Raw genomic sequence first — 24277 nt, 5'->3', positions numbered from 1 at the left:
GACACAGCAGGGGGCATAGCGAAAGAAATTGTGGGTCAATAACTTTAAAAGCTAATGAGCTAAACATACTGGAGGACAAAGACTCCAAATAAATGAGCAAATAATGAAGAGGTAATGAACAGATCGCTCCACAAATGGAGCCTCTGCCTTTTTTTTTTCTCTACTTTTCAAGAAATCACTCAGGAAAAAACAAGAGAAAAAAAAGTGCTAATCCTTTTTGGAAGTTAGCAGAGCGGGATGTAGTAACTACCCTAACCGTGGGTAATTATGACACTGGTGGTTGTACAGTGAGGGTGTGAGGGCCTGTTGCGCAGTGATAACCAGAGCGACATTGAGCTGGGCTGCTGGCTCTCCCACAGATGGAGGGATGCATATTTAGTATGGAAATCAGGCCTGGAAAATGCAATTATACTATACTTGAGGCAGGGAGCGAAAGCAGAAGAAGAGGAGTAGAGGGACATTAGACGGCAGAGAGGAGGGAAATTAAGAAGGCAAGATGAGATGCCTGCCTGGCTGAGCCCAATTTACAGGGTGTGGAGGCCACCAGTGGACAGTGAAGGTGAGGCGAAACATCTCCATACGGTTGAAATAACAATGGAAAAGAAGAGGTGCGTTTATATGAAGCGGAGAGGTTGGGTGGAGACAGGTTTAAGATGTAACTATAATTGTGTTTTCTTCCTCTGCTGACTTTATTTCATCTGTGCTTGGCTCAGTGACAACACCTGCCGCCTCCCCGCACCGTGTCGTATTCTCGCCCGTTCATACTGACTCTGTGAAAATTTCTTCCCCCGAGACACGGCTAAGCAGAGCTGTCACTCTGCTTTGCCTTCTCCGACGTGCAGGGCCGCCGCCTCTTAAGTGAGCACTAGCAGCCTTTTGAAGCGACGACAGGAGGGAGACGGCGAACAGACAATAAGGTGCGCACAAGCAGCCGAAACTTGTGATAATGTGCTGTGAGGAGTGACAGAGCGAGGTGCATGGAAAATCTCATGACATCACATGAGTGTGTGTGTGTGTGTGTGTGTGTTTGGGGGGGTGGGACCTCTGACTTAAATTGGTAACAGTGGAAGTTCCCTGACGAGGCAACGTCTGCCAGGGAATAATTGATGCTGAGGGTGAGAGCACAAAGATAAAGATAGTATTCCCCTTTAGGGACGGTTGAATGGGCCAAGCTGACAGCAGAGTGTGTGTGTGTGTGTGTGTGTGTGTGTGTGTGTGTGTGTGTGTGTGTGTGTGTATCACACAGCAAGGGTCCAGCCTCCTCCTCTTGGTAGCTGTGTGTTGCCTACTGTACATGCTGCTCTCAGCTTTAGTCAATTGTCCTTGATGGATTAATTAGCCAGACCACATGGTCAATACCTCACAGCTCAATACTCATTAGAAATAACAATTTAAAAAATGTGTTTTAAAGGCCATCCAGGCGTCTGCACTGCAGATACAGATAAACATCCATAAGCTTTTCTGATTTTGCTCAGAGTTTATGGTAATGACCATCTTTCACTCATGTTCACTGACACACACGCGCACATCATTTATTGTTGCGAGAATGCCAATTAACCAAGCTTACATAGTGATTCACCACCACTGGGCTAACAGTGTCACTATACCCATTTACTATCTAATTTGTGAGTCATTCAGAAGACCAAAATCCCCCTCTCCCTTGCTATATTGCTCTCTCTCTCTCTCTCTCTCTCTCTCTCTCTCTCTCAGGCACACGCACTCTCGCAGCAGAATCTAAATCACTGCGGATCTCAAGCCTCGCTGATTCTACTCTGACCCAGATACTCAGGTTCTTTCTTGCCCAAATCCTTTTAAAATGAGAGTCCACCTTTTTTTTTCCTCCAGCAGTTTGTGGCCACAGCCTCCCTTCATGGTTTAATCATTGTGGTGGTAAAACTGGTGGTTATAAAAAAAAATGATAATAAAAAAAAGAAAAAAATAAAGAAAACTCACTCCAGGACACTTAAGCAAAGTGCATCACTTTTAGCTGGAAACCCGCAGAACACAGAAAGCCTTGAATTGAGTTTGGTGTGGGATGTGATGTTGATAAGGTAGCATCTGTGTCCATGGAGACAGATGCACTGAGGGCACTTAATGTGACTTGAACATTTAAAAACACTGTTTATCTTTTACTTGCAGGGTATCTCTTGACAAGGACAGTAAGTGAAGTTCATATCTGCTGTCTCTAAGTGCCGTCTCTTACAAAACTGCTCCAAATGCCACAAAAGACTCACTCGGTTTAAAGCAGAAAAGTTTAATAGAAAAATTACATAAGTGTTTCTCTAATGATCCCTCCCGAGGGAACAGAAAATCTAAATGCAACATATGGGTAAAAATGAGGCACAAAGCAAAAGTCTTAAAATCCTCCAACCTGAACAAAGAGAATCTCCCGCCATAATCTCTAAAATACACCCTCTACCCGTGTAATTAACCATGGCAGCCATTTTGGATCCCCGTCGAACATTAGCCAAATTACCACCCGAAGGAAAACAATGACACACTTCTTCAATTACACAGCTGTTACATGATAACATCAGAGGACTCTCTTTAAAGAAATCGATACGTGCAATTACACACGTAGGAATATATCCGACTCCAGGATGGCGCTGTTTTACCCTCAATTCATAAACAGATGCTCGTTTGTCACAGACTCGTCCCCTCAGAGCGCTGCCACGTGTGGACTTTGACACCTCGGGTGTCTCTCAGCCTCCTGCATCGACAACATGTCTGTGTGTAATTGTGTGGAAACGTGTCGCCGGGTGTAAAATGTGTACTGGTTTGTTTTGCTGTGTGGGATTTTGTGCAGAGTGAGATACAGACCTATACTATTTGGGAATGTTTGAGTGTGTGTGTGTGTGTGTGTGTGTGTGTGTGTGTGTGTGTGTGTATTTGTGTGCACAGCTCCCCAAGAGAGATTTTAGCAGAGCATTACTTATTCACCCCTCTGGCTGAACTGATGGAGTTCTCTGGCTAAGATCGCCTGGCACGAAAGATGGGCTGAACACAAACGATGTCAGAGACAGTCTTGTACTTACACACACACACACACACACACACACACACGCACGCACGCACGCACACGCACGCACACACGCAGACACCAGAGAAGCTGTTGCCTAACGGTGCGATTCAAACACATTTACACCCACTGAGGTCGAGAGAAGCAGTGTGGATTCACGGCTGCACTGAGTGAATGTAGAACAACAAATCAGGAAGATGTTGAACATCCGTTAGAGACACAACGGAGAGAAATCTCAACAATCGAAAAGCCACAGACTGAGCACCCACATACGCACAAACTCTCTCCACCTTGTTATGTCCATTTTAATAATGAGCAGAGGAGTTCCGCCTTCACTTGAGGCCAGATCACAGATCAATACAGACACCATCTGTATGCAGCGCTGAACTTTCCAAATCAAAAATACGACTGTCATCTATCACACAGTGTGGAGATGTACTAATAAATCTGCCTGAGATATACAGATGTGAATGGAGGTGGAAAGAAGAAGAAAAAGAAAACAGCCAAAAAGGTTTTTAAGGACTGAAGACACAAACAGAAGAGATTTAGGTGAAAACGATGAAAAGCCGGAGAAGAGCAGAGGGAAAGAAAGAAGGCTGGAGGTGTTTGCTGATGACCTGGTTGGAAATGTCATGCTACATGCGGCACTTTCCCCGCGGCTGCCTGGAGCTCATCCCGGAGAACAGAGACCTGCAGAGCTCCTGCATCACATGCTTCACGGCGGGAGGCCAGACTCACATCGACGTTCGAACACCCTCTAAATTAGTCAGCAAATCTGCACTGGCAGCGCTCATGTGTATGAATGAGAGTCTGTCTGCATTTGAGACCGTGTGTGTGTATGTCAGGGAGAGGGGACTAGTGAGACAGACAGAGAGGAAGCGGGTGGCTGCATTAATTAATGATAAAAGTGTTTGTGTATATGCAAATTGTATGCATGTGCAGAGCAGTGTGGGTACGGTCTGCGTGCATTCCCATGCGTGTATCAGACTAATCTTTAAAATCAGACCTGGGGGTCGATATCTGTGTGAGGCTGGGCGTTCTCAAATTACCTCAGATTACTGCCTGCTACTGCCAGTGCCGGGCTAATCGAAGGCAATTTGCATTTGGCTGATGGGTAATTTTAAAAGTTTCTCCCTGATGACGTTAGAGGCGAGGCAGGGTTTTTTTTTGTGTTTTTTTTTGTTTGTTTGTTTTTTTCCACCTAACATATGCTCACAAGAAGTGTAGAATGAAAGAGAAGGAAATGAGATTTGAGTGTTCAAGGAGGCAGGCATAAAATAAAAGTGAGTGGTATTACATGGCTTGAGAAAAGGGGGGGGGGGTGAAGATGAGAATGCACTGAAATGAGATGGATCAAAAAAAAAAACAAACAAACAAAAAAAAAAAAACTCTTGAAGAATGGCGGAGGAAGAGAGGTGTATGCTTCCAAGACGGAGTGCGATGAAAAAGAGAGGCAGCGCTGTAGGAGCATCACCTCTAAAGTGATTTCTCCGCATCCGACCTGAGACATGGATCATGCTCCGAGCCGAGAGGCCTCGTGCGGCCTTCATTACAAACCACCAGGTAGCACAACGCAAGGCAGAAGAAAGAGGTTGGAAAAAAAAAGAGAGAAAGAGACGGATAAATAGAGAGAGAAAACAAGAGAGGGGGAAATGAGCTTAAGGAAGAGAAAATACGCCAGGAATTGCATTGCGTTGAATTAATCACAGTGCTTACACCCGTATGGTGCCGGGAGTCGAAGGCAGGTGCTCATCTACGCGCTCTACATGAATTTCTAATCGAGGCGCCACTGTAAACACAGATAGGTGAAGAGGCAGGGAATGAATAAGAAGAAGAGGGGAAGAATGAAAAGCCTGACCTGACAGTAAAAGTAGAGGAGGACAAAAACTGACTCAGAAGAAGGCATCTGCAGCTCTAGTCGGGGTTAAGAGAATGCAATAGTTCTTGGCTTGTTCTCTTGTTGTGCAAATTTTTGCACAATATCAGTTTTACTGCTGTGCACAATGGTTCAGAGTAAGCCAGTGAGTTGTGTTTGATTGTATCACTTATGATAAATAAAATGTGTTGCTTTACTACTGTGGCTCTGGCAGCTTGGTGTGGGTGTTTTCTAGTGCTTGCTGTGCGCGGCTGGTGAGGTTAAGTGTCTGAATTTACCGAGACATTAACTGGAAAGATTGATCCTCCTTTAGCAGGACAACGGCCTGAATAGTTGAGTCAATTTTCACCACTGCGGAGCTTCCTGGCTCTGTCTGAATCAATTCTGTAACCTTTCTGAAATCCAACAAAAGTCTGAGCGTGTGTGGAAATGTGTGTCTGTGCTGCAGAACAGGAAATGCTTTACGTGCGTCTCCCTCGCTGTTAGTGACTACCTGTGTCTGCGTGCGTGCATGCGTCTGGTTTCCACTCACCAGCTCGATGAGCTCCTGGTAGCACACCTGTCCCTCTTCATTGCTCTGGACGAGGGCTAACAGCATGTCCAGTTTGGACGGGTCCAGCTGCAGCTCATGGTGCTCCACCAAGCTGGTGAAGTTCTCCACTGCAATGAAACCGGTGTTCTCTGGGTCCAGCTGGGAAAAAAAAAAAAACAACAAAAAAAAAAAAAAACAAAAAGCCATTCTCAGAAACACTGGGACAAAAGCAGTTTGTATTGAAGATGTTGCTTCTTTTAGGGTTTTTTTTTTAATGAGAAACAGCACTGCAGAGATGAAGTGACAGTCAGCCCTGAGGGAGATGCATCAGTAAAAGACAGCTGAGATATATATACACACACAGACACAACAGACACTCAGAAAGACAAATGAGAGCTACAGGGCTGATGGCATAAGCTCAGACGGTGACACCAGTGTTAATTTAGCGGTGTGGTCTCTATGATGCCTTTGAAAGACTTGGACCTGCCTGAAGAAAATTCCCCTATTCAACCTCATTATAAGACCAGGCCTGCCACAGCAAACAGCACGATGGTTGTTGTTGTTGGGAGCAGAAAGAGAAGACAGACGGGCATGACAGTGTAATACGCAGTGACCTGCAGTTTCCCTGAGGAAAAAAAAAAAAAAAACAAAAAAAAACATTCCTCGGCATTAAATGAGGTTGACTTTTCACTCTTTGTTTCTGTGTGGATGCTTCATTTGACCGTGTCAGTCTGTCCTTGGTCACATTTGCAGCTCGCAGTCACTGTGGTTTTTATAATCACCACTCACTCACAGAGACCCACAGTCCCATGGGTTATTACTGCTGATGCCTCACGCCACTGCTGCTCCTCGTAATTGATTTAAGCGGGAGAGTGTCATAAAAATGGCTGAGTGCAGTTGTCTAAAATAGCGCCGGGTTAAAAGTGGCTTGTAAAGTATAGGGTGTGTATCTACGCTTGGTTTATGTAATGTGGTTTTTTTTTTTTTTTGTTGGGCAGCAGCTCCACATACTTATCACTTGATTTTCTTCACTTACCTTCTCCTCTTAAATGCAATTCAATTGCTCTCCTACCGAGTTTTAATTTCTCATGCCAGCTCTCCTTAGTGCATCTGACTGTGTTTGTGAAAATGTGCCTGTGGACAATCTGGAGAAGTACAAAGAGACCACATGGAACGAGCCCTTGCTGCTTCTCATTTTTACTGTTTCCTGAATGCTAACACAGCCTCATTAGGTTTCGGATAGTAAACCAACAGCCTCTTGTTGCCCCAGGGAGGAGTGAGCTTTCAGATGTTGCATCAGTGTGGAGTCAGTCGTGCTGGATCATCGTTGGCCATGTCATGAGTCCACGGGAAGAATCCCGTCTAGGCTGCTTTAGTCTGGACTGGGCCTGCTCTGACACGGTTAGACAAAGGTGTTACGCCGGCTGCATGAGGAGAGCGGCATTAAACTACGCTGCGCCGTGTCAAACTCTACCGCAGGAGGCTCAGTGCTTAAAGCTCTACTGCACAACGAAAGAGCAAAGAAGATCAATCGCCTCCTGAACATGTTTACTGTATGTGCTTTGCCTCCCCCTGCACTGTTTCCAGTCATTTAATGGAACACAAGCATCCCTTTAACTGCATTTAATCTGCCTTTTTCATTCCCCTGAACACTTATGCATTTATTCACATGGGAGAGTGCAGTGGAGGCAGGAACTAATGGGTTAGTTTTGATGATGCTTGAGAATGAGTGTTTTCCCAGTGCTGGTTGATAGTAGTAGTGAGGGGATTTTGTTAGCTACAGTGCTCTACACTAACACAACTCTAAACGGAAGCAAAAAAAAAAAAATCCTATATCCATTATAAACAAAGAATCTGGGCACACACAGCCATTGTTAATTCCAGGACATTTACTGATAACGTTCTTCACACCATGTACAGTGTTTGAAGGAGGATTCTTTGCAAATGAAGGGAAACATCCATAGAATATCTCCCTCACACATCACACTATAACCTCGACACTCAGCTCCGGGTTAGTAGAGCCTGACAGACGGCGATTACAAGGCAGCCTGAAACGCACATAAAACCAAATTTGTGAATAGAAATGAACCGAGATAGGGAAGAAAATGGGCCCAGGTTTATTTTTAGATAATCCCTTTAACTGTGTGTTCAGTGGACGTTTGTTAAAACACGGCCCCACTCTTCCCTTGAGGAGAGCTGAGCAAAAAATGGTGCAGATACGGCCAGTGCTGGAGATGTGTAGGGCACCGGGATGACATGTGGGGAACACAGGGGGAAGCAGAGTGGCAGGAGGTGGAAAATGGGAGAGAGAGAGGTGGGTGGTCGGTCGGTCAGTGCAATGTAAGAAATGCAAGATGTTGAAATGAAAGGTATAGCAGACGGAGGAGAAGGTAGGAAAAGAGAGGAAAGTAGAACATTGACAGCCAGAGAGGAGACAAAAATGAAACAAACGGCGCAGAGAATATAAAAACGCTGTTATTCTGTGCGTCTGCCCGGCTCAGCAGTCAGGCAGCGAGTCCTCTTCGTCTCTTTCCTATAAGAGGGCTGTGACACACTCCAGCGCTCTGCATCCACTTGCCACAGAGGGGAGATAGATCAGATTCTAATGTGCTCCTGGCTCAGCCCGGGCTGACAGGGGGAACAGAGAGCCACACTGGGGACGTCTGATAACTGTCAGCCTCCATATGTCAGCACATCACTACGCATACAGCGGCAGCACAGACTCAGACACAGAGGCACACTGTATATCGCTGCGCACATCTATGCAAACCAAGTGTTGACGCTGAGCTGTCACACTGCACAGATACTATTCCCTTTACAGTCTGACCTTATTGAGGAGGAACGTTACACGGGGGCAGGCTGTCTGCTGAGGATACACGGAGGTGGAGGATTGGTTCTTGTACCCACTTAGGGTTATCAATTAGCGAGATGAGGTACACTGAGATGAGTGAGTGTTGGCAAGGGGAGCCTGTTTTTTTTTTTTTTTTTTTTTTCCTTGGGTGCTCTGGTGACGTGCGTGAATGAGAGAGGGGAGCAGAGACGGAGAAGAAAGGGTTGGAAGAAGGAGGGCAAAAAGCACAGAGGGAAGCAGTTATTGAAGCGATCCAACACTGGTGAGGGCGACACTTTGACAAGCTGCATGCGTTGCCATAGTTACCAGTCGCCTGTGTGTCATCCCTTTCTTGCACCCCCCCCCCCTCGACATATTGGCGTTCGAGAGGCAAAGGAAAGACACAGAAGGGAGGGGAGAGGAAGAGACGATGAAAGCAGAGAAGGATACAGATGCTTGAGAAGGGAGGGAAAAATAGAATAAAGATGGATGGAAAGAGAGCGATGAGATCAGAACAAAGTGGTAATAAGACAGAGGCAGATGTAAAGGGAGGTGGGGCAGGGTATTATGGATGGAGGAGGAAGGTGTTGAGGCAGAGAGAGCAACCAAACTTGGCTGGTTCAAGACCAAGTGGGAGGGGATGGACAAGACAGGATGAAAGTGTATACACGGGGATGAGGAGCAGGAAAAGGGCAAAGAGGGAGTGAAATGCTGACTGTCGGGGAATGATCTCGGTGTTAACCCCCAGGACCTCTATTACCTTCAGCGCAGCGTCTCAGACTGACCCCTGCCCACAAATGACTTATCAGTCTGGTCCACGGAGGCTCAGGAACCAAACCTCCAGCCATGATAGACGGACAGCCAGTGGGCTGAGGCACAGAAGGTCCTGTCATCCAACATGAAGAATACTGACTCACAACCAATCACAAGCCCTCTGTATGTCGCACCAGCAGAGTTGTAGCTAATACACATCGTATGAGGCAGAAAGTAGAGATAGTAAAGATTCCCGTGGTTATTATAAAATCCCTGGTTCCTGGTTCTCATTAACAACAACAAAAAAAAAAGCCAAAAAATAACCACTTCCAGTTTTTAAATGTGTTTTCTTTGTCTTTTGTACGTAAATTAATTTCTGGAGGGTGTCAGACTTATGATCAGACAAAAACAAGCAATGTGAAGCCATCACCTTGAGTTCGAGGAAACTACGATCAGCATTTTGCACAATTTTCTGACAAACATCTGATCAAGAAAACAACTGGCAGATTAATCTATAATGGAAATAATTGTAAGAAGTAGGCTTGAATCTTATTCCCTTCTACTGTCTTCATTGGTCAGATTAAATTCGGGTTTACTTTGAGTTATGCAACATTTGTAAGTACTTCAGCAACAATTACCACCTGGTTCAGATATACTGAAATCTAAACTGAGGGATTTGGTCTGTAAATATATCTAACAAAATTAGGAAATTTAACAGAAAGGTAAATACTCCCATCAAACAGTGCAGTTAAAACAAAACAAAACATCACAGCATCAAAAGACAACAGAAAAGATTTAGACTGAAAAGGTGTCGGCTGAAGCTACAGCTTACCCTTTTTACAATACTTCTGTGGTGTCAAAAGCAAGAGCAGAAAAAGTCCCAATAACAACTTAAGCCAATTGTCAAAATGTTGTCTTGATCATACACCTGATTACATAATGGAGCTGGAGGTGGATTCTAGAGGTTGAATGAACAGTATTTACTCATTGGAAAATGGTGATCATAACTTCCATGAGATGGGAATGCAGCAGCAGGAGCAGCAGCAGCACTGGTGCGGCTCCCAGGCCGAGTCTCAGCAACACAGTGCTAACCCAGTGACACAGAGCCAATACTACTTAGGTCTCTGTGAAGAGGACGGTCTAAAGCCTTAACAGGGCTGTGTATCTGCAGAGGGCAGTGGCATTTACAGGGCAAAGCATATTTGCATAGCATCAGATAAAACCCTCTGAATTGTCTCTGTTGCCCTCAGGATTCACTAGTGTTCACCAACAACTGGGCCACTGACTCTGTAATTATCACAATGCCTGTTCTGCACTGCTGTTACCATCATTACACTCAGACTTCACCACCGTGGCTCTGCGGCGTGATGGCCCAAGTGGAGACTACTGAGGAGAGACATCCATGGAATTTTCCTTGATGCAAACAATCATCTAACTACACTTCCTGGCATTTCAACACAGTGCAAACAGCCAGAGGGATTTTCAAATACAGCTCAATGCAAATCAGCATCAGAGAACGATGAAAGAGGACAGTGTATAAGAGCCTTACTCTTTCTGCTTGACATAAATATGTCAGAATAGTATTCAGAACCCCAAGTCCTTATGGGAGAGATATAAATAACCCAGATAAGAAATGAACAACACATTGGGGAGATATTCAGCAACTAATGATAGCGTACTTTAGCGGCTGAGTGCTACCGACCATCAAGTTGCCTTATCAGTGGCACTGCAATGGAAACTGTGTCTCTGTGTGTGTGTGTGTGCGCGCATACTCTGATCATGAGCATATGTGTGAGCCTGCACAGGCCAGAAATAGCCTGAGCTCAGCATTGCAACCTTCTGCAGACAAAGACTAATAAACTCGCTCATGTTGCCACTGTTGCTTTCTTTCCTTTTCCTCTCTCACCCTGCAGCATTTTCATGTGGTTCAGAGTGACAGGGCTGCAATTTCCCCTCTGCTTTAGACCTGCAGTGCTCATGTAAACTAAACCCATCCTTTTTCTTTGGGTGTAAAGAATCCAGTACTGTTTTTGGAAAACTCCAGGAAACCCCAAAAGCATTTAAATTTAGTGGATTTAATGTCTTATGTATGTTTGGCTGCAGGAAAAGCTGAGCCAAATGCAAGGTTGCAGGTTGAAAACTCTAGGCTACTAAAAAACTAAGTAGTGACAGTGATTGAATAAACCTTTCACTTGACAAACAAGTACAGTTAAGACGCTTTTGAACATAGTCCTTGACCTCCAGTTGCTCTTGTGGATTTGCTTAGAGGCTGATGGGACCCTGTGGCCATAGTGGGAAGTCTCCAGTGAGTGTGGCAATATAAATCTGGAGGCAAAAACACGAGACATGCTTTGCAAAACATTTCCTGGATACAGATGAGAGAAAAGTGCCCGGTGTTTAGGCAGGCAGCGGGGCTTTGTTAAAAACAAGCTCGCCTGTTCGCAGTCCAAAAGCTGCTGGCAGATATCACTTCATTCTAGTTTAATTAGAGAGACCTTTTCCAAATCAAAGGCCGCCGCATGGAGTCCCAAAAGTGGAAAAAGCCCGTTGTGAGTCAGTGTGAGTGATTTGGTCTAGACTTCAGCATAATAGGACTGTAGCCTGCTCAACTGTAGCCTTGCAGACTGCCTATATGAACACACTGGCACAAGCAGAGTAAACCCCACAATCAATAAAACAACCAGCCGTTTACAGTGTGGAAATATTGGCTTCATCTCCGGCCCAGAGACCTGCTGCATCGAAAATGGGTATTGACACAGATGAGTCAGCCTCTTTGATACTGCATTTAAAATGTGTCTGTGAAGGAATATGTATTGTTGAGGTATCACTAAGTAGCTGTTATCACTGAAGTGCTTATACAGTAAATGTGTGACTCACCAGTGTGACCACAGAGCATCTTCTCACTCATCCCACACAGACTTTCTCCACACACATTCATAAAAATTCCACTGTGCACACACACACACGCACACGTCTCCCCAAGGCTCTTGGGTTTGCTGATCAATGTGTTGCTGATGGGCCACTCATGACCCCCAAACCTTGCAGCAGATAATCAATTTCTCCCTCTTGGACAGAATGATTGCCCAATCTATCTGCCCATCAAGCCAAACCCCAGCAGACCGCTTCAAAAACACACAGACACATTGGAAAGCCCAGAGTTAAATACCAGACATGGAGTATATATGGATGTGGCATCACATATGTCTTTAGGAAGCACGAGCCAAATACATGCATGCTTTCCCGGTATCTGCCTTCAAATCCATTCTGGTTTGTTAATTTTGGAGATGGTAGACCAAAGCTGAATTCAAACATAGATCTGATTGGGCGGTAAAAACAGGAGCTCGGGTAGATGACTCTAAGAAACCAGATGCCAAAAGGAACATATTTCACTAGCGTAAATATGGCCACCTACACTGTGTTTCTTCTTGGCAATCATCTGCAACGACAGGGCTGAAAAAGAGGAAAAAGTTTAAAGCCGAATCACAGATTCTATTCTGAAGGAAAAACTGTGACTGTGGGCTTCACAGGAACTGCCTCGCTGCTTGACCCTTGGAAATGAAAAGCTGAATAATGTTGAAATGTTTGGTTCTTTTGAGCCTGAGATGATGAAGAAAAAGGAAAAAAAAAAAAACAAAACGGAAAAAAGCACTCACAGGTACAGACACACACAGCCATGCACATACAGCATGACTGCTGCAGACTGTAATGCAGCAGCTACATGACTTCTCTTTGATAACTGACCACGATTACATGATTTTTACTTCATTCTCCAAATAGAGAAAATGCAGCAATCGAATCAGCCTATACATCCATTCATTCAGCATATTCATCCATCTATTTGCTGACACAAACCCTCCCTCCAATTATCCCTTCCATAAACCATGACATTATAAAGCCCCCCCCCCCCCCCCCTTCGTGCTGTGGCTCATGATCTGACCTCACATTCTCGGGGCCCACATGGCTCCATGATATTCGCCTCCGTCATGTTGTCTCATGCTCTCTCTTTTTGCCTGTGCAATGCAAACAGCCCCCTGCTATCGATCCTAACATCAGCTCTCACCCCAGCCTCCACGTCTCAATCCCTGGATAGATGGCGAGGTGGCCAGGAGCCCGTAACCATAGAAACCCCTGCCGCTGCATGCTCGCTTGCTTACCTGCTCTTGTATGAGCTGAAACAGGGAGCTTCTATCCATATACTGGCCAGGGAGGTGAGAGGAGCCGCCGAGGACAAGGGCATAGGGAGGAGCAAGAGAGGAGTGGTGGTGGTGTTGGTAAGGATGGGATAAGGTGGAGGGGGATTTGGTTGAGGTAGCAGCTGGTGCCTAAATTGTAGCGTCAGGCCCCTCCGTAGCTGCTGTGTCCCTCCTTGGTGATGGAGAAAGCCTGCTGAGCTCGGCCCCTGGTTTTCCTTGCTGGTGGTGTCGCCGGAGTGAGAACCCGGTGCTGAGAGTGAGGACGGTGGTGCAAACGGGCCGTGACTCTGCTCTGTGCCAGTGCAGTGTGGCGGTAAACCCAGCTTCAGCAGACGACAGGCAGGCAGGCAGGCATGCAGGCAAGGCAGGACCAGCAGCTCTCATTCACTCTCCTCCCTCCTCCTCCTCCTCGCTCTCCTCTATCCCATTGCACTGACTGCTACCTCGCTCTCTCTCTCTCTTCCCTCTCCTCATACACACACTGCGCCGCCTGCATACCAATGAGGAAGGGGAGGGAGGTGGCCTCTTTCCTCCAATTGCAGGAGGCGTAGGAGTGGCCAGGGGCTGCGACTCCTCTCCTCACTACAAGTAAGGCCTCTCAGGGAGGGAGCAGGGGATGGGCTCCACTGCGGCTTTGCGCTTACTACTGGCACAGACCCCCCCACGCACACGTCTGGTCTGTTACTGACAGGCACACACACACAAACCCACACACTGTAAACAAGACAAAAGCTACTAATAGACAGGCATATGGTAAAATCCTAACCATGTTTTTCTTGTGTTAATTTGAATGACATAATACTGCTGATGATATCAATACCACTCGGAAACTACAACTTGCTCTGAATCCTTCACATCCTTGTGCTAATTATAACCATTGGCACATTAGCACATTGTATGCACTGCTGCACAATCAAGCGTCCTGCCACCCCCACTACACAGGCACAAACATAAAATTGAATTAGACTGTTTGGACGGCTCACTGATCCTCCAGTGAGCTCAAATGAATACCACTACAACAATAACACAAGACTAGAATCCTCAATACAATAGTTCATTATAAGTAATACCAGAACAAAGACTCTTTTTATGCTAATCTGATGCATAATACAGAGACTGGCATGCAGGGAGCAGAGTGTGAGGGGTCGCGACGTGCAAATGATGGGAAGCAACTTGTTACTATGCATGTGGACGGCAGCCACTGGCTGTGGCTCATTTTATTGAGATCCCCCCTTAAAAGGTGATTCCTTTCTGCACAAATCCGCAGTGACCCCTCCTCCCCAGGACAATGGCGATAAGGGTGGGGGGGTGGGGGGTCATATATATATATCTTAACTATATGAAACAGTCTAAAATGCCCTGGAGTTGGTTGTAGCTGGAGACATTGTCAGGGTTGTGACCCGGTGGCGACGTCAGCTAACAGATCATGAAGCAGTGGCGTTTCTAGTCCTCTGCACTGTTTCCTGTGAGATTTACCACCAGCAGTGTAACTCAGCCTCTGGCTCCGTGACAAACAGTGCCTCTGCCTGTTTAAAGACTATGATTGCACCAGATGTTTGGACTTTCATTTTCTTATAAGCAAGAAGGCTTTAAATCCTCTTTAACGTAAGAAGCATTTTTAAAATATTTGGACCTACTCAACGTAGCAATGTGTCTTGTGCCTTACTGGCTCAGATTGATGCTGCTGACTATATGAAGCCACTAGCAACTGCTGTATTTGTCCTAATGGATTGGGCCGAGGCCACCTTGAACATGGCAGAGCTCCCAGACTTTCTTTGTCACCTCCCTTTATGTCCATCTGACACACTCTTGTTTAAACAAAACCTTAATAATGACCTTCCAGGTCTATAGAAAACAACAGGAATCCCTTTCTGAAAGGGAGGACTGAAGTCACTCCACGGGGTTCTTTGTTCAACTACTAATCAATGTTAGAAATTAATTTGTCTCCAATACTCTGTAGTTGTGAACATGAATAAGACAAATCTAATTATAAGGTCACTGCTAGAGGATTTGCAAACTGCAATAAATGAGACAGATTGAAAGAACAGCCAAAATTAAACTGGATTCAACTGTTGCCTTGGTAACCTCAAAGGACTGCCATCAAACAATAACAGACAAGTACCATGAATAAAAAAAAAAAAAAAAACTAAGTGCTGCAAGAAAATAAAGCAGAAAACCCTGCATAAGTGTATGGAAAACATCACAACACAACCTTGGCTCTGCTATAAAGAAAACTAATGTAATACGTAGCACGATTCAATCACACATCATCCCATGAAAAGGTGCAAATAGCCTTGATGGAGCAAAAATAGCATTAGAAGCAGGTAAACAACGCTCCCAAATGTATGAACAAGACGCCAGCCAGGATCACAGCTGCACCAAGGGTCATGCCAGTGTTATTGTTTCCATTACACTGCCACCCAGTGACATTATACAGATGACTGACGGAGCAAGATAAGCCTCCAGTGAAATGCTGTCTCTGCTGCCTGAGGCGTCCCCAGCTGAATGGTCTCTCTTGAGCCTGACTAAACCCTTCATGTTCTATTCAACCCCTGGTGGATGGATGCAGGCGGCGGGAAGAACTCAGGCAGCCTGCGCCTCTTTAACAAGGCCTGAGAGCGGCAGACAAAATGCTGGTCTAGCCTCCGTGTGGGAGCGGGGAGAGAATAACAAGACCTTTCAGGGAGGCAGAAACGCACATTAATTAGACCACTAGGCTGCACTCTTCTTCTGCACCAGCTTAATGACCTCAAGGTCCACGCGGCAGGTGTTTATTTATTGGTGTCAGGGTGAGAATAGTTGTTTCTTTCAGTGAAACTGATGATGAGAGGGAGCTGTAAATGCATGCCTTAAAGGTTTGGATTCGGTGTGTCTTAATTTTACACAGGCTCTAAATTAGTTTTAGCACGAAGACTGCATGTGTGTCTATTTATAGAGCCGGCTTCTTATGTACACCACCTACTGTAGGCTATGTGTGGGGATTTGTCTATGTGCACAATAAGCTCCTCCAATCATCTCTATAACCTTAGAATGGGATGCACCAGCCAAGATTAACTCCAAACCAGGATTAAATAATTCTTTTCTTGCATTTCTGTTGCACCAAGTCTTTCATTAAATCTGTGTGTAGTCCTCCTTAAATGAAATTCAGTCTTTGTTGCTCCGTCTCAGGACTTTTGGGTACCTACTACAAAATAGGGCTCTGTGCTGTTTTCAGTACTGCAGTGTCAATTCCTGCTCTGACAAAATATTGCACAGTGCTGCAATGTCGCAGTATCTGGGGTTACAAAGCTGCTAGGTGTCACATGTCTGCTTCACAGTAAATTCCTTAAAAAAAATAAAATCTGCCAACCTTGTAGCAAGTTTAAATCTAGATTGTCTAGATCTAGATTTACACATTTTCCAGCTTTTTTACAAATCAGACAGGTACCACAAAAATGGCAGCTAAGACAGAGTAGAGAGGTGGAGAAGTAAAAGATCTTTTCAAATGTTCCCTTTCTGAATGTCTTGCCAGAAACTTAAATGACCCAATCAATAAATCAATATCATACACATAGGTGCACTGAAATGGCACACTGCTGCTACAAAGCATAGATGTTGAGCTTTTGCGTACCTTGCTGAATCCTCTAATCAGAAAAGCAGAAGGAGCCAGTGAGTTCTCCCTAATGGAGGAGAGAAGAATATAAGGTTTTCTGCAGAAAGCGATAACCAGAAATTACCTCATGAAATCTTAATCAAACTTGTCGAGGTGGACCAGCGGGAAACAGCCACATCAGTGTCTCTGTGTGGACATCCAAGTGAGATGGAGTGCTATCCAGTGTATGCTGGGAAACATTCCTGCCATTTACCAACCTGAAAAAGGGAGAAGAGAATGTTTAAAACATTAATCAAGCCGAAAGAGAAGAGAAATTCATGGAGATGAGCCACAGCCACAGAGTTAGCACTGATAACAACTGATCCTAGTCTGTAAAATACAATTAACACTCTGCATGTTGTCCATGTGCAGGGCCACAGCATTGCAGTGTTGCTCTGTTGTTCTCTTAACTGACAGAGTCTTTAATAAAATGCAAAGACACATTGTTGTGGGGGAGTGGGGGGGGATTTCTGGAACCTGTCAGCCCCCACTGATCATGTGAATTGAAATAGATGGTGTTTCACACTCGAGCTGCTGAATGTCAAGCAGTAGTGATTGTGCAATAGAGGGAATCACCCGCAATGATGAAAAAACAGCATAAAAACGAATCAGGTCACTGAATGACACACTTTTAGTTCAAAATGCTCCATTTAGAAGATCTCTGGGGGACATGAAAACGGAAGAAGCCAAGGAGGGGAAGGAGAGAGTCAGAGGAAGGAGGTTGAAAAGGGGAGATAATTAAGGAGAAAGGGGAAGGTAAAGGGGAAAATTAATAAAAGAGGAATGTATTACAAATTCACTGAACTAAGCCAAGATTTGTATTCATAGGGGAGCCACTCCTTCAGCGCCATCTATGCAAAATTCACGTCTTATTCGACAACAGATCTTTCTCTCAAACATCAATCGCCATTTTTGACATTACAGTGTCACTTCTAGTTGAGTTCAGGGTTTCTGAGCCGCTTCCCATGATGGGTTTCCGAGTCCTAGCAGCGAGGCTGAGGTGAGGGGAGACCTCTGCTGTCTAACCCTGCCGTTGCATCCTAAGCTGAGGGCAGCACTGTTGGCCGACATCAATACACACAAACCACAGAGTATCTAAGGACTGCTGACAAACCAGACACAGTGCAGCAACTAAGTTGACCTGAAATAGTCACAGCTTGTCATTCCTGTACTTTCATTAAGACCATGTTTAGAATATAACATCGACAACACATGTCGGTGTCTTTGTTTATTGTATTGTTTCCACTACTGTTACTCTCTAATATAAGTGTTTGACACAATGATATATGCTCTGTTTGTGTAGTAGCACTAATTACCTTTAAGCCAAGTCTAGGGTTATATGGATAACAAAGAACACATTTAATGGCTTGTCTTTAAGCTGCGACTGCCCTCTGTTGGTGAAACCAGCTCTCACCAGTATATGATGAGACTCAGGGCAAAATACTTGCACCAATGCTCTTAAACCCCTGTGCATAAAAATAAACAGGAAGCGCAGGAACCGTAAGAACTATTTAAATCATTGTTTGGTAGCTTCTATGAAAAGAGAACACAAAGTAGAAGACTGGGTATGAAATGGTTGCTTCTAGTTGAGTTCAAAAGACTTTTAAAAAAAAAAAAAGAAACAACACAATTGTGCTGAAGTCTACAAAGGCCTATGGTAGATGGTTCTGGTCTAGCAGCAGCCCATTGCTGTGTTACTCACGTACTCTACCTAAGTCTCCAAGTATTAAAGGGGCAAGGGTTAAAGTCAGGATTAGAGCTAAATGTAGCATTCTGCAAGAGCAATGTATCAGTAGTAGTCAATATGCCACAAGGGTTCAAAGTTCAAACAGCCTGGAAAGAAACTATTGGCAATGTAGTTTTACAACTGAGCTTTTTAGTTGTATTATTAGTGAGTGTGTAATAACTCTAGTTTATCTACAATACGGAATGCCTGCTTGATTTTCTTTCAAAGGAACACCTCTGTTAAAAAAACAACAAAAAAAAACCACCTTTCAATTGTTCAGCTAAAATGCTGTGTCATCTTGTGGCACGAGAGACAATAGCTCACAAAAGCCTCTGCTAGAGTCATCTCTGCTGGTTTGACCGACAGCTCACAGGTGCTCTGACACACTGCGTCCAATGAGAAGCCTGTCCTGTAGGAGGCGGTTTGACAGCTGACACTGTGGAAATAGTTACCTGCTCTACATGCTGACACAAGGGAGGGTGTTTTGGGGTGGGAACGGTGAGACGTTAACAAAGAGCGCCTTGGTGTGGGCCAAACTGACGGGCCTCTGTCGGCTCGGCTGCACAGCAGTCAGCACGGCACTTGGCTGCTGACACCTGCTCAGACATCCAAGTGTTGTCACAACTGTCAAAAGCCAAATGCACACACACACACACACACACACACACACACACACACACACACACACACACACACACACACACACACACACACACACACACACACACACACACACACACACACACACACGCTACCCCTACAGAGCGCACTCACGCCCCAGCTGGCCCGAGGACAAGTGTATGTAAACCACTGGGGTGTCAAAGCCTTGTTTTCACTTTCTGTTGTCTCAGTGTGGCACCCTGTTAGTTTAATGCAGGTCTAATCACCAAGACAGAAACACTTTAATCTGCAGCACTGAGCTAAACGGTGTCAAGCTAAAGGCCACAAGTGGCATTTTTGATGATAAATGCATGTATGACCGTATTTTGAGTTGATAAACTACTTTAAAATGCACCTATACACATTTTTCTCTACTTCTTGTCTGAGTTTCATTCAACAGCTGTACTGGAGTGGAACCAACGTTACACCCCGTCACATGCAGACAACGAAACCACATGTTGGTGAAGCCACATCTGGTGTAAGACATGGAAATAAAGCTGGAGATGTAGGGTAAAATGATAAAAACGGAAAAGATGTAAAAATAAAGATCTGGTTTGAGAAGAGTGAATTTAGTTCCTGTTTGCATTGCAGGTTTTTAGGATGTTTAGGAGGTGCTGTTGTCATTTGTTTTCATTGTAGTTGTAGTGAAGTCCTTTGAGACTGTAACTGTGATTAAGAGCTACACAAATCAATTTATCCTCTGCTAAACAGCATTGCTGGCAGACATTCCACATCTTTTCAACATCCTCTTTATTTTCAAGTTATATTTATCTATTTTCTAAGCGTTATGTGATATTACATATACTTTATGATAAATCAGTGGGATTTTCCCTCCACGCATTTTTGTGTGTCGGTCTACAGCTGGAATGACTCGGATTGCTTCTGAAGTTAAAAACATTACGAGCATTACTTTAAGAAATGACAAAGGGGTCACTCTGTCATGTCTAATTTTGCTAGATATGAATGGCTCACTGGAGGGTACATCCTCATGTGCAGCGACTTTGCACTGTAGATTTATTTTGTCTTCTTAAAGCCTTATTACTAAAACTGATATTTGTCTACCCAACAAAACAACATTACATAGTACTTAAGTACTATAACATAATACTGTCAAACTCAAGCCTAAAGTTGAAATCAGATTTATGTGTGATTCTAGTCAAATGCAGCCCCTTGTTTTGCTTTTTTTTTTTTATAGATTGGCTCAGTGACTGTGGGGCATTTACTTATCTTGGATCTATACTGAGTTCATCAAAGAGCTATCTCTATAAAAGTAAACAGTATGTGTAGAAATATAGAGTATATACACTGACAAATCGGATGGGAAAACATTTGAGGATAGGTACCTGTGATATTTATTTTGCATGTTACTCATTTATATTAATGCTGAAGCCTTTTGACCAGTGTACTTTCTTTAAAATATGGTTTTGCGCTATTTGGCTGGAATTTTAAGGCAAAAGATGGTCTCTAGTGTAGAAAATGAGAAAATACATTGGTGCTGCTCAAAACTTGTGTGGGGGAATCTGTAAAATAGTTTGTGAGATGTAATTATAAAGGTGTAAAGAAACCCTGAGGATTCACAGAAGAAGAAATGATCCAATCTGAAACCCGTCTTCAGACCTTCTTTTCTTGCCTCCTGAGCAAATCACAAAAGATTTGATTTAACTGAAACTTATCTGACTTTTCAAGCCAGAGTAAACAACTACACAGTACAACTCAAAGCCACTGAGACAGAATGCTTTGGATGTAGCACAACGTGATAACATGCTGTGATAGTTTTGGACCCTGTTACAAACTGATCCACGGCCCTGATAAGGAGCACACTGAGGCCTTCAGCAGCGAAAACGGTGGGTGATGTTACCCAGAATGCGTTGGGGCAGGACAAGACTTGAGAGGGTTTTAAGCAGCTAAAATTACAAACTGGCATCTGATAAATTTAGAGGCGCAACGCTAAAACGCTCCTGACACCATGGTGCAGCCGCCTTCTGTAAATACATGTGTAACATAACTCCCACTCGACTCTCCCCATCTTCTGACAAATCCACCAGGCACTGGGTCAGCATTACCTAAACTGAATATAGTTGCACCTCAGACACTGGCTTGACTGAAGATAAAACTGGGGAGGTTGACTTCAGTGTTTTGGCAGCAGAGATGAATGACTGTGCAGCAAGAGGAATACCAAATTTATGCCAACACTACTAAATCAAGACATCTTTGTGCTCTTAATTAATTTCAACATAAATAAATAATAAATTGTAAGTTAACGTTATTGGCACCATCAAAACATTTCCACACCTAGGGCTGCAACTAATGATTATTATTATTTTTTTTTTTTTTTTTGACGAGTGTTTTCTTGATTAATTGCTTTGTCTAAACAGTGGAAAATTGTTTAAAAAAAAAAAAAAAAAAAAAAATCCACTAAAATTTTCCTGAGCCCAAGGTGACATCATGAAATAGCTTCTTTTGTGTGACCAACAGTGCAAAACCCAAAGATATTAACATGTCAGGTAAAGGAGGCAGCAAATCGTCTCATTTCAGAGGGTGGAATCATCAAATTGATATTAATATTTTGTATTTGTGCTTGGTAAATCACTTAAATGATTAACTGGTTATCAAAACAGTTGCGGATACATTTTCTGCCTATACACTAATTGACTGGTGGTGCAATACTCTTAGCGTTGTCCTCGCCACAAAGACACCGAGCCTGAGAACAAACAGTGGGCTCTAATCCTGGCTGGAATATTCAAGACCAAACCCACCCACCCACCCACCACTGGATCGCTGTAAATTATGCCCAATTAGCAGCTGCCTATAAACAGGAGCACACTTGTGAGCAGAATAATAAAAACGGTATTATTCTGTCAAGTTTCATCTCATTACGCCGATAACGACTTTGACAGTGGGAGTTGATACGGGCTCAGGAGGTCCAGCCAAGTGTGGAGGACGTCCCTCTGTCGGCGGATGAAGGGAGTGGTCTGACCGGGGGAGAAGTCTGTTTGGCTGCTGCTTTTTTACCACCGCTTCCTAAATGGGGCACAAGCGGCCAAAGACAAAAAACCAAAAAAAAACAAAAAAAAAAAACACATCACTCTGGGCAATCGGTGACAAAAACAACGAAAACAAAAAAAAAAAACCCAGAACAAGCCGAAAGCTGCTCCTGCTACACTTGGACCGAGCAGGACTCAGACAATAGGCATGTTGTTGATGTTGCTGTGGAGCCGCTGCAGCATGAGCGCACTGCCAAGGCCAGTTACCTTCTCCCTCCTTCACTCACTCATTCAGCTGCGCCGTGTACATATTTATAGTCACTTGGTCACTCTGGCTCTTCCTCCTCTCCTCCTCATCCATCCACTAACTCACCCTGTCACCCACTCCCTCCCCTCTTTGGCTCAACTGTGCCACATGGGGAAAAAAAAAAAAAAAAAAAAAATCACTCACTCACTCACTCACTCCTTCACTCTCCCTCCCCTCTCCTAATTTTCACTCATTCAGTCCCTCCTAGCTCCCGAGCCCAGTAATTCACCCACCCTCTTGTTAACACACACACACACACACTAAAGTCATCAACTCACTATAAGGGCAGGTGGAGACAGAGGGACAGAGCCACTGATATTTTCCTCCCTGAATGCAGTTCATTTGAACTCCATGATCCTTATTTACATTAGCAGAGTTATCAGCTGCGATGTATACAATAGGCAGGCGAGATGCAGTATCTACATCATAACTGGGCATAATTACTTGAACAACAGTGGCCACTTCATTGCTTGTAAAGGTGCAGTGTCCTACTGTAGTCCACACTGTGGAGGGGCAGCTCACTGCCAAGCAGCCTGGCTGTTGCTGGCTGTTGTCTATGCACCCCTGGCTGTGATGTGGGTAAGGACAGAAATGTGGTTAATAACCAAAAATAATCTCACACAACTCATAACCATGCCACAAAAGTCGGGGGGGGGGGGGGGGGGGGGGAGAAACAAACAAAAAAAAAAAAACACTACTCCAGTGGCTTTGACTTTCATATAAGAATCAAAATGGCGTTGCAGGGAGGGACATCCAGACCTGATATTAAAATAAGGAATAAAACTGGAGAATTTTTGTAAAGTTTGTTATTTGGGAGGATTTTGTTGCTTTGGACGAGCACCACGGACTCTCAGACAACTGAGGAAAACCACATGTCAAATCTGTTATTGACTGTGGTCAGATGCGCCAGTCCCTGAACAAAAGAAAGCCATCACTGCGCCCTGTATTGAAGGACTTTGGGTCCGGCTGCGGTCCCCCCCCCCCCCCCTTGCAGCTGGATCCACACCTGGTCACACGGCAGCCACTCACACCCCTGTCCGGGAATACTGGGATCAATTTAATGACCCGGGATCAAAATCCCTGATCTTTGAAGGTGTTGGCAACTTTCCTGACAATGGAGCTCGAGTGGCGACTGCCATAGTGACAGTTATAACCAAATCTGTCCAAAATCCAGCAAACACAGCAAACCCACCCACCGTGCCGCGGCTCATATAAACCCACACTATCGTCCCAAGTGTCACCCGTCACTCAGACACCGTGACATTTAATTTATAGGAGGTTTAACAGTAAATAATCTCGACCACGTCACTCAAAGTCAATGGCCGGACTGTGTTAGTTGGGAAAATGTATCGATGTATTAAAAGCAAAAACGGGATCCTGCACCGACCAAACCTCATGCATCCGTTCGCGCATAGATTCAATGTCGATATGCGACGAACGATTCCGGCCCCGGTTCCGTCTGTTTGGGTCAATTTAACGCGAATTGTGCAAAATTGTTCACAGCACGCGTTACTTCCAGCGGGTTTTCCTGGAATAAAAGTTGTTCGCCGGCGCCCACGGAGCAGAACCGGCGTGTTCCCGGGAAGCCCAATGTCTCCGCTATCAGCCCATGAGGCTCTGTGGACCAGAGCTCCGCCGTGGTCTTTGTATTAGCCGGGAGTTGGAGGATGAAGAAACACAAACAGGACGGCGCCAGTTCCATGGAGTCCGCTAGATCAGCTGCTGGCAGTTGCTGTTCTCAATCACGTCCGCAGATAGGCTTCATA

General features: G+C 44.6%; 1 protein-coding gene across 3 annotated transcripts in view; it reads right to left on the bottom strand.

Annotated features, from left to right (window-relative positions):
- Positions 1-24277, bottom strand: part of rhbdl1 (rhomboid, veinlet-like 1 (Drosophila)) — a 56328-nt gene that overhangs the window by 29202 nt on the left and 2849 nt on the right. Inside the window, exons 1-3 of one of the 3 annotated variants that reach the window (XM_071461774.1) lie at positions 22956-24263; positions 16920-17052; positions 5428-5586 (exon numbers count right to left, since the gene is read on the bottom strand). In XM_071461774.1, the coding sequence (XP_071317875.1) occupies positions 5428-5493 (66 nt within the window). In that variant the 5' untranslated portion in view covers positions 5494-5586; positions 16920-17052; positions 22956-24263. Of the gene's footprint in view, positions 1-5427; positions 5587-13164; positions 13785-16919; positions 17053-22955; positions 24264-24277 lie in introns of those variants that run through there. The other 2 variants (XM_071461773.1, XM_071461772.1) reach the window with 2 other exon arrangements.

This window comes from Trachinotus anak, unplaced genomic scaffold (genome assembly GCF_046630095.1).
Source record: "Trachinotus anak isolate AG129_WGS33_773 ecotype Australia unplaced genomic scaffold, CSIRO_AGI_Tana_v1 ptg000025l, whole genome shotgun sequence".
NCBI lineage: Eukaryota > Metazoa > Chordata > Actinopteri > Carangiformes > Carangidae > Trachinotus > Trachinotus anak.
The sequence above is the reverse complement of the archived record's forward strand: the minus strand, read 5'-3'. Positions and strand labels throughout refer to the sequence as shown.